The sequence below is a fragment of the Primulina huaijiensis genome, chromosome 2 (assembly GCF_012295235.1).
Source record: "Primulina huaijiensis isolate GDHJ02 chromosome 2, ASM1229523v2, whole genome shotgun sequence".
Classification (NCBI taxonomy): Eukaryota; Viridiplantae; Streptophyta; class Magnoliopsida; order Lamiales; family Gesneriaceae; genus Primulina; species Primulina huaijiensis.
The window spans coordinates 22,161,672-22,175,100 of NC_133307.1; the positions used below are offsets into that span (position 1 = coordinate 22,161,672).

General features: G+C 30.5%; 2 protein-coding genes across 5 annotated transcripts; both read left to right on the forward strand.

Moving 5' to 3' along the window:
* The first annotated feature begins 5,107 nt into the window (after nt 1–5,107).
* Nucleotides 5,108–8,389, forward strand: LOC140970140 (pentatricopeptide repeat-containing protein At4g18975, chloroplastic). Of its 4 annotated transcripts, XM_073431770.1 has the most exons (4): nt 5,108–5,244; nt 5,323–5,385; nt 5,833–5,955; nt 7,141–8,388. In XM_073431770.1, the coding sequence occupies exon 4, from the start codon at nt 7,154–7,156 to the stop codon at nt 7,988–7,990; it is 837 nt and encodes a 278-aa protein (XP_073287871.1). In that variant the 5' UTR covers nt 5,108–5,244; nt 5,323–5,385; nt 5,833–5,955; nt 7,141–7,153; the 3' UTR covers nt 7,991–8,388. The 4 variants fall into 4 exon arrangements, with proteins under 4 accessions (XP_073287871.1, XP_073287862.1, XP_073287853.1 ...); XM_073431761.1 differs by lacking the exon at nt 5,833–5,955 and having other exon boundaries at nt 7,130–8,388; XM_073431752.1 differs by lacking the exon at nt 5,833–5,955.
* Nucleotides 8,390–9,053: 664 nt separating this feature from the next.
* On the forward strand, nt 9,054–11,786 carry LOC140970159 (DNA repair protein XRCC4-like). Its single transcript, XM_073431783.1, has 5 exons — nt 9,054–9,316; nt 9,436–9,578; nt 10,796–10,924; nt 11,026–11,148; nt 11,404–11,786. Exons 1-5 carry the CDS (start codon nt 9,172–9,174, stop codon nt 11,623–11,625), a joined length of 762 nt encoding a protein of 253 aa, XP_073287884.1. The 5' UTR covers nt 9,054–9,171; the 3' UTR covers nt 11,626–11,786.
* Nucleotides 11,787–13,429: the final 1,643 nt, after the last annotated feature.

The window sequence follows — 13,429 nt, forward strand, 5'->3', positions numbered from 1 at the left end:
TCATTTAATATTTTAAATTATAAGACATTGTTAATATAACTAAAGACACATTTTTTTAAATGTTCATAAGGACTCAATCACTAACTCATATGAAAAAAATATTTATCGACATACTATATTGAAAACATTCTAATTAATTCAGCGCATTTGCTGAACATTTTCTAATTAATTAAGAAAAATTCATTTACAATAATCATATTTAATCTGTTTGGGCTAACACCATTTATTTTATAAGATATTCATCGCAATTCTTTATTTGTATGTTAATCTTTAAATCTGAATTATGATGTATATTGTTTTTCTAAAAGTTCTTAAATAATGATTTAATACATATATTCGACACTTCAATTTTAACATTTTAAAATATATTAATTTTATATTGCATGCGTGCAACACTTCTAATCGTGATTATAAAAATTTAATAAAAATTCTAAAAATGAATTAGGTAGAACATAAAAAATTACACAATTAATCAAAAGACAGAAAGTAAAAACTAAATAATTGTCTATTACCTATAAACTACTAATACCGATTTCTAAAGATTGAATTCGGTGAGAGTGGAGGCCACTATGTACTAAAAAAATAAAATGTTAATGCTTGAATGAGTCACACTGCAAAGTTAGTTGAAGTAAAAACGAAGGATAAAGTGAGTTAATAAAAATATTATAATGGATTAAGTTGAATAAGACTTATATATATATAAGTATCTCTCTTGATCTCACCTTATGTTTTGCCACTGTACAAAGCAAAAGTTCATGCACTGTAGTGTTCTACATTTTCTTAATTTTTCTCTTGATTTCAAATTTAATTTCATCATCTATTGGTCTTCAAAGATTTATTAGCATTTTTTCCAAACATCTAATCTTAAATGTGATAAATTAACCAAATAATTATTATACTTTTAATTTACAATAATAAATAGATTAATATATTTGAAGATAGAAAAAGTAATGTACTGAGAAGGATAAAAAAAGAATGTTAGAATTCACTATAATTATATAATGTCAATTTTTAATTTAACATCCTACGTTCGAAAATGTGTTTATTGAGGTAAAGACTATGATGATAAACTAAAAATAATAATTTATTTATCATTGTAACATAATAATAATGTGATCGTTATTCGGAATCAGAAAATAATGTACTTTGACTTTCTTTTTATTAAATTGTATAAACAATTCTTTCAATATTATAATGGGTTAAGTTGAATGAGACTTATATATATAAATATCTCACTTGATCTCACCTTATGTTTTGTCACTGTACAAAGCGAAAGTTCATGCACTTTAGTGTTCTACATTTTCTTAATTTTTCTCTTGATTTCAAATTTAATTTCATAATCTATTGGTCTTCAAAGATTTATTAGCATTTTTTCCAAACATCTAATCTTAAGTGTGATCAATTAACCGAATAATTATTATACTTTTACAATAATAAATAGATTAATATATTTGAAGATAGAAAAAGTAATGTGTTGAGAAGAATAAAAAAAAGAATGTTAGAATTAATACTATAATTATCTAATGCCAATTTTAAATTTAACATCTTACGTTCTAAAATGTGTTTATTGAGGTAAAGATTATGATGATAAACTAAAAATAATAATTTATTTATCATTGTAACATAATAATAATGTGATCGTTATTCGGAATCAGAAAATGATGTACTTTGATTTTTTTTATTAAATTGTATAAACAATTCTTTCAATATTTTTAGTGTATAAACATGTTAAATCTATTAAAATTAAATAGTAGAATTTAATGATGAATATGAATGTATTAATTCAACTTTCAATTTGGGTTTCGGGATTTTGTCAACATGCTATATAATCTGATTTTTCTTTTGTTTTAAATTTTCAAATTGATGAAAAATGTTTTTTTTTTCTCTACTACTTATGTAGAATATCAAGTATATATTCTACTCAAATGTCTTATAAATTCATATGATATAGTAAAATATTATTTGCATAAACTAATTTGTTGGGTACAATAATTGATCATGTTGGGTAGAGTGATTGAAATGTTGTGTTTGGGTTGTTGTACTATTTAAAATGTTTGATTTGCACTGTTACCATAATCTATATGTTTTGATTTTTATTGATTGCAATTGGTGCAACTATTAGGAGATAGATTGTCTGGTAAAATAATTGTTCAAGATGGGTAGGCGCTTGAGTTGTTATATGATTTAAAGATTTGACTTGCATAGTTACCATCATTTATAGCTTTTGGTAAAGCGACAAACGCTCGATCCTACATTATTCGTTTGTAAAGCTAGAAGAAACATGTTGCATCAACTTTTCGTTTTGAATTGATCCCTTACATGTTACTCGATTTTTAAATTTAGAACCATTCTACAGTTTTCAAATATTATTATATATTGAATTATAATTTATCCCTTTCAAATTGGATAAATGTACAATAAAACTCATGTAAATATTATTAACAAAAATATTTAAATGAAATATTGGATTTGTCGATAATCAAAATATATAAGAAATAAAAAAAATTTGATCAGTGAGAAATAAGATATTTAAATAAAGTTATAATTGCCACAATGAAATTGTGCACATACATGCATTTATCACTGTATTTTGCAACTAAAATGTCAAAAAAAATTTCCCCATATTATTTTTATATCATATTTAAAATAATTATAAATCTTAATTTTTATTATTTTGAGTTGGCCTTTGTTATGAAAAATCATTGTGAATAAATTGAATTTGAAAATTCTTATATCTATGTATATTACATATTAATATATCAACATAAGTCTAGGTAATAAAAAACTACAAAATGAACTTATTCATCTTCAATGTACACAAATTATATAGTAAAGATATATGACAATTAAGACAATGAAGTAGAATATATGTTCATATATAACAAAATATATAGACAAGAAAAAAATAAAAATATTTTTCTATATATAAATATTTTTAATAACTTTTTACAATGAGTTGGAGAAGATAAAAGAGAAAAAAATCTTAACTCTTTTGGGTTTAAAAAAATAGAAATGGAAGAAGTATTTGTCACATAATGAATTCAATTTCCAAATTAAATGTATACTATAAAGTTATATTTACCATTCAAACTTTATAAATGCAATGAATTTTTCTCAAGATAAGGGTACATAAATGATCCTGTTAAGATATTTAAACAATTAGAAAAATTAAATATATTATTTTTCTGGAGATAATACCAATATGACATTAGTAATTTGATTGTGCTAATTATACTTATAAGGTAATATGAAATATTAAAATAAGTGTCATAAGAGTCAGTAAAAAGATGATTTATTGTCAAAATTATTATTATTATAAATTAAAAATAAATGACAACATTTAATCAATATTTTTTTAAATCAATCCATCAATACTTTTTATGTGATGATAGATTGTTATAATAATTAGGGGTGATCATTCGGTCGGTAATTAGTCATAACCTGACCGAACCGAAATATTTTGCACTAACCAAACCCATCGAATTAATTTTCATAACTGATGAAAACCGAACCGAATTACAATCGGTAATTCGGTTGGTGTCCGAATTACCGATCAGTTTAAAAAAATTGTGATTTAAATTTAATTATATATGTAATTTTTTTGAAGACTACAGTCTACACAAATGCATAAAAACATAAAATCACATACATCACAAATTTTTCTTTAGAATTAAGGCTGATTTTAAAATTAAAAATTAAAAAATATATTAAAATTGATAAATAATAAAAATGTATTAAATAATAGTATTTATTATATCGGTTAATTCGGTTAGCCGATTTCAAAATTTTGAAAACCGTAACCAAACCAAATTAACCGAATTTTTTTAATTTGAAAACCGAATTTCCGAAATAACCGAACCGAATTTTCGGATTGACTCGGTTCGGTCGGTTAATTCAGTTGAACCGAAATTTTGCTCACCCTTAATAATAATGTGTAGTTTATATGTTATCAAGTATAAGTGTAATAAATTAAAGGTGACTAGGAAAGTAATAGCATTCAGTAAAAATTGTTGTCAATTTACATGAAAAAGAATACTAATCCAACAATATTGTAAATAAAAATTTCATATCAATGATTGTCAAAAAAGATTGTAATAATTGAATATTGTAATAAAATATATGCATTATTGAAAGAATATGACAAAAAAAACAATATGATAAAAAAGATATGAGCAAATTTTAGTAGTCCAAATCTTTTTTTAAAATTTATAAAATATGTTTTTTTTTTCATATTAGTTACATATGCTAATTAACACAAATTTTCAAATTTTACAATACANATAAACTATGTATATATTACTATGTATAAAATTTATTCAATACAAATAACAAAAAAATATAAGGTAACAACTTTATATATAACTAATTCCATGCGTCTAATCGAAAAATCTTTTATTCTTTCAAAAAAATAATTTTAATTAGTTTTTGCATTGACTTATTGTTGTAGAAATTTTCAACTAGAATATGAGAGAATACACGATACATCATTGGGTGGAATTGCCACAACATAGGCATTCTTCGGCAAAATAGTCCCGTAACTTCGGGCAAGATCTCTTGTTCAAGTCCAGAATGGCCCATTTGCCAAATGTCACTTAACTAAACTATTGTCTATGAGTCATCGAGATTCAATAATTGGATTATTGGAGTTATTGGGTTAGAATCATAACCATGAAATACGAACTTAATCTCTGAGCCCAAGAATTAAGAATAACAAGAGCGATCATTTAGGGGCCTTAGCTGGTGATTCGGACCATCGTTTACGACTAGGACTACTGAAGTATATTTTACTATGTATAAAATTTATTCAATACAAATAACAAAAAATAGAAGGTAACACCTTTTAAAAAAATTGGTAAGAAAAATAAAAATTTGGTATTTGGTTTACAAATCGAAGTCGAAATAAAATTTTTGACTTTTAAAGAATATCTTCAATTTAGAGAGTCGAACAAAAAAATATCATGGCGTTATGACTCAGATTGATTAGAGGTAGAAACAGATATAAGTTATATAATATAACAAAAAAGGTTTAAAACGCACTTAACCTGAAAGTTTGGGGCTTAATTGAAAAATCTTAAAACCTCGGTGGAAATTGCTATTTTTCGAATGGAAATAGAGTAGAGCACTTCACATTTATCACAGTGAAAAGCCTCGGACGCTCGTTAAGGTCAATTCTTCGAGGGTTTAAAGAGGATGGATACTCGCGTTGATATCAAAAATTCCTTGATGCATTCTTCTTTAAACTAGGTTTGATTCTTGAAATCTTTGGCTCTTATCTTTATTTCGTTCAGATGTGCGATTATCGAGCCAAGTTTTGATTTTCAGCTGTTATTGCGAAGAGATTCTGCTGCCAACGTCTAATTGCGTCGGAACTGGTGCGAGATTGAGGTGATCATGTTCTCTTTTCACCTTGATTTGTATGTTCTTTTTGTTTTTCACCCCCATTAATGTTCTGTGTTGTCTTGGCTTTCCTTTAAGCTTTCCCTGTCCATTTCTGTGTGTTTTCTGGATTGTTAGGCTACTTTATTTTCTGTTTCATTATCTGCTCTTCATCTTATTAGATGTCTCTGTATCAATTTTATGCTTTTCATTTTCTCTTTCTTTCTTGGTTTGTAGCTTTTGGTCCCAAAATCATGTTCTCTGTACAATTAATAGAACCGTGATGCTAATGTCTTGTGGTAGCACCATGAAACCTCACCTTCTTTTTCTCTTGTAGATGGCTCTTTGATTTTTATCTTCTGTTTCTCCTCTTTTCAACATTTTCTTTGAATAGTATGATTTACTCTGCGATTGAGATTCTATTATGTTTCTTACGTGAATAAAACCTTTATCGAGGTTTGAGATATCACTGTATCAAACTAATAGAAGATTTTCGGAACCTGTAGTCATCTTCATGGTTTTTGTTTTCTATGGGTTGGGTTTAGGCTTAACCTGACTACTTGGAGTTTCCACAATTATGTAAGATTTGTAGTTGCGGATCACTTTATGAAACACATGGGCATGTTCACCTGCAAAAGTGATTTTCTGAACTTAAAAAAATAATATACGAGTCTCTGTGTTTAGGGTGATTAGCTGCTCTATTGGTTTGGACCAAAGTTGTCAAAGGCGCGCCTGAGGCGCGCCTTTCTCCAGGCGACGGGCGGTCCAGGCGTTCCGCCTCTTTGCAGCAGGCTTCTCCTTTATTTTTTAATGACCCAAAGCCCAACTAAATAAGCCCATTACTAATTTCAGCCCATAAGTAATTTATTTTAAAAAAGTAGCCTAGTTTTGCATGTCGATACGTATTCTATTCCTACAATCGTCCAAAGGCCCGCCAATTGAAGCTTCTGCGCTTCCTGGACTGCCGATTGAAGGCTCCTGCCTCCTGAAGCCAAAACTTCTGTTAGTGAATTCTTCTATTTCGACTTTCAATTAATATTATTATGCAGAGTGCTTATTTTAGAAAGTGTTGGATGGTGATGTGGATGAAATGTTTGAATTAGAAAGTGATTGATCTGAGTCTAGATTGTTTTGGAAAATTTAAATTGTCTAGCATAAGATTCGAATGTGTTGATTTATCGACAATATTGAGATATTTTTGTATTTTGTTAATTGAAGCTTTATATATTTAGGGTTTCATATAGTTCATTTTTATTATTAGTTGATTTTTGGTAGAACATAAATATATATTACATTCTCTCTTTATTATCGCATCGTGGCTAGGCGATCGCCTTTTGTCGCCTATGCGTTCGGGCGCTAGTCCGTGGCTCATCGCCTTGAAGTCGCCTAGCGCCTTGACAACTATGGTTTGGACTAAGTTAATTGTAATGATGCACATATTTCATAACTTTGTACAAGATCATAACGAGAATTAGGAACATGAGTTTTATAGTAATTTTGATCGGGGTTGGCAGCTTAGTGTAGTTTTTTGCCCATTCTTTGTATTTTTCCTTGACAGTTCAATAAATGCTTATTTATTGGAGCTAAAACGTTGTTTCCCTCAACCAATTTTGTAACAAAACTCTGCTATGCAGAAGCTACCAACGATGTTCAGATTTTATTTTGGATGTTCAGTTCACTTAGTTTAGCATATATCTGTGTTTAATATAGTTTCATTTTGCTCGTAGTCTTTAAATTGCTTAACACTTTGCAGCTATCTTGCAGTCATCTTACCACCATGTCGAGAACAAATTCTATTACAAAGCTATCTAGACGAGTTTGCTGGCTTATAATGGAAAAAACTCAGCCTCTCTCTTCCAAGTACGGTACAATGACACATTCTCCTAACCAAATCCAAAGCGATTCTTTTTCACTTGAATCACCGAAGGACAGGATCAAATATAACTCCACTCACTTTCATCCCTATGATTCTACAACTTTAACCCCACATCAAATAGGAGAAAACGTTCCAAGAAAAGATAAGATCACCTTTCTTGTGAACACGCTTATGGATATCAAAGATAGTAAAGAAGAAGTGTACAGTACCCTAGATGCTTGGGTTGCATGGGAGAAGAATTTTCCAATTGGGTCTCTGAAGAACGTGTTGCTGATTCTTGAGAAAGATCAGCAGTGGCACAGGATGGTTCAAGTTATTAAGTGGATGCTGAGCAAGGGACAGGGTAACACTAGAGGGACATACGGGCAGCTTATTCAAGCTTTAGACATGGATGATAGAGCAGAAGAAGCGTATGAGATTTGGAAGGAAAAACTTGCATTTGATTTACATTCTGTTCCATGGAAGCTCTGCAAACTCATGATATCAATTTATTATAGAAACAACAGGCTTGAGGATCTTGTGAAGCTGTTCAATGGTTTGGAAGATTTTGACCGTAAACCCCCTGAGAAATCAATTGTGCGGAAAGTTGCTGATGCCTATGAAATTCTGGGTAAACCTGAAGAGAAGCAACGGATACTAGAGAAGTATAAGGATCTGTTCACTGAGACCGCAAATGGAAAGGCCAAGAAACAGGGCTACACAACTTCACATAAGAGGAAATCGGGCAAAAAAGGGTGACGTGGGCTTATATGACACCTCAATTTTATGAAGATGCAGAGTTCAGTTCTCTTCCTCCTACCATTTATTCCAGTTCAATTTCCCCTCCCTCTCACGCCAGCCGGGGACGGAGATGCTCATCGGTTGCAGAATATTCGCTGGGCAATTCACCCTCGGTTAAGTCTTGACCAAAACAAGTTATGGACCCCGTGTTTTGTAGGATCTCACACCAATTCATTTATAACTCCACCGAGTGACGATTACTCGTTGTAGGAAAGATTTTCCCCAAAGGAACTCAATTACAATCAACTTGAGAAATAGGGCGACTATTATTGGACGGTCATTTTTAATATTCAATCATGCGTACGGTTTCTTGGGACAATTTTTATGTGCTCCATGTGAAAATTTACTTTAAAGAATCCATTTTTAATTGTTTGTAAAAACTAGTTGTGTAAAAACTAGTTGTGATAAAAAAGTTGTATTTTTTTTAATTTCTTTGAACATATTTATCCACTTTTCTTCCAATTATCAGCCGTGTACAAATTTCGAATAAAATTGAAAATCAAAATTCAAAAAATCAAACCCTGAATCGAAAATTGAATTATTAAATTTGAATAAAATATTAAAACTGAAATTTATATAATTTTGTTTTAGATTATATATGTCAAAATCGAATCGATCGAAAAAATCGAATTTTCATTAAATTAATGATTTTAATTATATTTTTATTTATATTATATATTTTATTTGATAATATTTAGNTTATAGATCTAAATAATTGTCAAACCAAAATAATCAAACCGGTTTAATAGAAAATCAAAATGAAATAATTATTATATATTTCTAAAATAAAAAATTTAAAAAACGAAAATCAAATCGATCATACCCGAATTCGATGAAATTGCATTGACTAAAACAAAAGAAGTATTTTTTTTTATTTCTTTAAACAAATATATACACTATTCTCCCGACGATGAAATTGCATTGCCTAAAACTTGCGGGTTCCTTCCAATGGACATTTCAGTCGTTAAATAGTCCTTTTTAAAAATTTAAATTACCAAATAGAAAAGAACGAACATAAATTTCAACTCCATTAGAAAAAAAAAAAGTAATAATAAAAACAACGCGGGAAATCTTTCTCTGCATCTAAGCTTCTTCCTTTTCACGCAGGAATCATAATCTCTGTCGGCCCGGAAGAACAAATGGAGTTACAGAAGCATACATGCTTGAAATTGGAAATACCAATTGATGGAAGCAAACCCGAACCCGTATTCGTGAAGGGTACATGGAGCCCGACCCACTTTGACCTTTCCATTACGAACGGACTCGAAGCTTGGACATGCCGCGGTACTTAGATTTATGGAACACATTCAGTAATATTAGGAATCAATTGATTACCAGTAAAATTACCGTAATATCTGATTTGATTTGTTTTATAGTTTTTGTGTTTTTTTTTGGGTTTTAAGCTGCGGAGGAAGAAGTGCAAGAGAGAGCATCACAATGGGATCAAACAGTGTCGGATTACGTGGACTTGGCGGAGAGGTATCTCGGGTTTCAGCAACCCGGGTCGGTTTACGGGTTCTCAGATGCTGGAAATGGATGCAGAAGGGTTTGTTATTGTTTCTTTTGAATTTGGGAATTGTTTGTTCTGCGAGCATTAGGATTAGAAAGCCCTGGTTTTTAAATTTTTGGCTTTTTTCACAAGAAAAAATGGAATCTTTTTGCAAAACTAAGGGGATAATTGCAAATAAACATGTAGATAAGATCATTTGTTTGCTTGTGGTTGATGAAGAAGAATGGGATAAATATGAAGAGAATTGTGTGTATTACGTCATTTTCATTTTTCGCTAGTCTTTACTCTTTTATGATCATCGGTGAGTTGGAGCCGGCCCTTAGTGCCATTATCTCCATATGAACACATAACACTATATTACAAAAGATTAACTTTGGCTTAGCCATCTCTGGAAAAATGTGTATATAGCACCTAGGCGATATTTCTTTTGTTCGCGGTTAGTTATCAATGGCTGATTTATTCAATTGTGCTACTGACTATCAGATGGCTGAAAATTTGAATGTCCGACTCTTGCTCTCATATAGAGTATATAATTGAGTTAAATGGATATTTCTGTTGTTTCAAATTCCATAAAACAATACTTTCTTGATTTGTATACTTTGTCCCAAGTCGGCCAAGCTAGAGATTGGCACAATCAGTTAATTTTCCTGAATAGTTTCAAGCAAATCGGTTGATGTTTGCTATTGCTGCACATAATTCAAATTGTAACAATTGTGGCTCAATTGGCGAGGACTCTCATTGAGTGCAGCTAACCATCTGTGCAAGTCTTGTTATGTTGGCATGAAACTTGATGATATACATGGCTGTAAAAGTAGAACTGTGCCTTTTTGGGATTTGAAGAAATATGACCTTTTGAGTAGTTGTAGAAATGTTATAATTACATAATAGGCGAGAATAACTTTTTTGTTCGTAAGTAATTTTACATGTGATTGCACAAAGTACAAAGGCAATTCGGATTCTGGTTGTAACTATATAATAACTATGTATCAGTTTGTGGATTAAACAAGGTATGCAGCTTCAAAATCTTTCTCAGGTTAGAGTTTAATCTGGGTGCTACTGGACATTTTACTCTTTTAGCGTCTAGCTGACCAGCACCAACATTAAGAAACAAATGATTTGCTAAAGATGATACATTTTCTCAGGATCCACATGAACACGTTTTTGTAGAAACGTATTTAAATTTGGAAGGAAGAATGTGTATTTAATGGAAAAAGTAGATACGTTATCCCCACTTTTTCTTTTTCTTTTTGTAGCTATCATGGACGTTTGAAAAGAATGGGACGAAACTGGAATGGCGATGGAAGTGCCAACCTTCACCTGATAGCAAGAAAATTACAGCAGAAGTCTTGGACTTTCTAATGGATTCTAATATAAGATTGAGTGTAATCCAACATGATTGCATTTGTTTGCACTTTCTTGTGTCAATTTTATTATTTGTTCTGAAATGTGTATTCTCCATAACTCGGTTACACAATATGAATAGGAGGAAGTAGTATGGAAAACCCAATCATTTGACAGGCTCAAAGTGGAGGCCGAAAAATGTTCAGCACAAAATGAGAAAGTCAGCAGTGAAAAGTTAGAGTTTGAATCAGAAATATATGGAAAGGTCTGTTTTCAATCTTGGGAACCCTTTTCTCTCTCACCGATAATTCTTCTGGGCTTATTACTGTTGGATCATGTGAGATCACTTGAAACCAACATCTTCAATATAGTATAATGTTTCGTGTCGATCATGAAAATAAGAATTTTATGCATCTATACTGATATATAAGTAGCAGATGCGTTTATGTTTTTCTTTCTTTAGACACTAAATAGAATCTTGTCCGATACTGGCCCTGATTCGGTATGCTACTGCTTCCAGTTTGTTCAAGTCTTAAACTCGAAGAAGGCGAAACTCAGAGAGCTTCGTAATCAACTCTCCAAACAGGCAACACCTAGCCAACAGCTAGAAGAGGAGGAAGAATCCACGGACAAGACCGACACTTTTGATGAAGGAAGTGATGAAGAACCAGGGAAGAATGAGGTGAGTTCTTCTAAAGATGTCCTGACTGCTAGCTCTCGTGGTCGGAAGAGGAAAAAGTAAGCTATTACATGTCCGTTGCTCAAGCTCATGTATTTCTATTGCTGTGTCAACCAGACCAATTTTTCTTTTGCAACATCTTTTTGTAACCTACGCCTGCACTTTTTTTTTTTGGGATCCTACCTCATTCCAAAATAAAAAATTATGGGGCGTAGATTGTCTTGTGAGGATATAGGGATATCAAAAATAAGAAAACTAAGCTTTTATGGAATCAATTTTATTCGAAGACTCTACATAAGTTCTCAACTGTTTTTCATGCACATTTGAAGACTTCCAAAGAAGCTCCTCAACCAAGAAGTCGTGTTACATTTTTATGTTAAATATAAATAATCTTTATTACGCATCGTTTATCGAGACATGTGTTTAATTAACGTTTGACTCAAATTTTATAAATCATTATTAAAATTATAAATTATATATATGTAAATTATCATTAGAATATTATACATCAACGATTAAATATTTAATTAATCCGTGATGACCAAAGGAAGCTTGAAAAGTAATAAGAATATATAAATCGATCAATTTATGAGATCATTGATTGCATTAATTGAAGAAATAATGGAAAATGTTATATTTCCCACCAACCGCTTCTAATTATAGAGTTGTGATCTCAGCTATCACTGGAGAACAAAAAAAACAACATATGCAATCTTGTCGTGATGGAATAAAAAATGACGTATGACAACTCGNTATGATCCCTCAAAATCCATGTACTTGACATGAATTGCACGCATAGTTTCTCTCAACGAACAATAACACATGCATGTTATCATATGTTTTCAATTATTTTAAAATTCTCCTCCACAAACTTCCAAAAAAGCAAGCGTATTTAATGTGAATTTATATTGCCTCTCACCCTCTCTCGCTTCTATTTTATTATTTATTCTGCTAAATTAAATTATGCACAATCTTTTTTCCAAAAAATTTAAAACAAAATACAAGAATAAAAAAAGAAAAAGTCCCATTTTTAATCATTGCCAACTTTGCTGTATATACATATATAGTGTATCTAATGTTATACCTATACATCACAAATAGGAAGAGATAGTATGGACTAAAACCCGACGATATGGCATTTAAACAGAAATATAACAATTGAGAAGGATTGCATTCTAATTTTCTGTTTTAAAAAAATGGAATAATGACATCTCCATAAACCCAGCATAGATTGAGTTTGGCTTTATTATCAAAAAATGGGTATTTAGTTAAGTCTTTTTATTGCTTTCTCCAAATTCATCAGCCTCCTAACTTTTTTCCCCTTTTTGCATCCTTACTATACGTCTCAAATCCCTTCAATAGCATATATTCATACATATATACACACATACATACATATAATATATATATATATATATTCATATTTAAGAGTCCAAACATCATGTTTCCACCGATAATTATACAGCAAAAAATAGTAGATGTAATTGTTGTTTTTGCCGTTTTCTCCTCGGAAATTGCACTATATATAACTCTCAAGAACCAAACATTGTTATATTTTTTAAAAAGGTTATATTGATTAACCGAATTCATTATAAAAACAACAAAAAATCAACTAACCAGCATTAAATATTATCGAGAATTCGAACCGCTAATTAATAATATATATGGAAGAATTGAACTATTCAATTTGGTTACTCCAAGTTCTCTGCCAAATGCAGCCAAAGCTGGAAAACAAAAAGTTTAACTGAAAGCAGCTTTATTAATTTTCGAGAATGGCCATGCGTGAACCCCATGCATATAACCTTTTTCTTTCACATTTTCGTCATTTTTAATTAATTACCTAAAAATACACACACACACACAAATA

Bases quoted from the DNA above. Each gene is read 5' to 3' on its own strand.
- LOC140970140 (XM_073431743.1), top strand. From the start codon at position 6,269: ATGTCGATACGTATTCTATTCCTACAATCGTCCAAAGGCCCGCCAATT. The intron at 6,379-7,140 runs GTTAGTGAATTC...GCTATCTTGCAG, and splicing joins CTCCTGAAGCCAAAACTTCT to TCATCTTACCACCATGTCGA.
- LOC140970159 (XM_073431783.1), top strand. From the start codon at position 9,172: ATGGAGTTACAGAAGCATACATGCTTGAAATTGGAAATACCAATTGAT. The intron at 9,579-10,795 runs GTTTGTTATTGT...TTCTTTTTGTAG, and splicing joins CTGGAAATGGATGCAGAAGG to CTATCATGGACGTTTGAAAA. The intron at 11,149-11,403 runs GTCTGTTTTCAA...TACTGCTTCCAG, and splicing joins AATCAGAAATATATGGAAAG to TTTGTTCAAGTCTTAAACTC.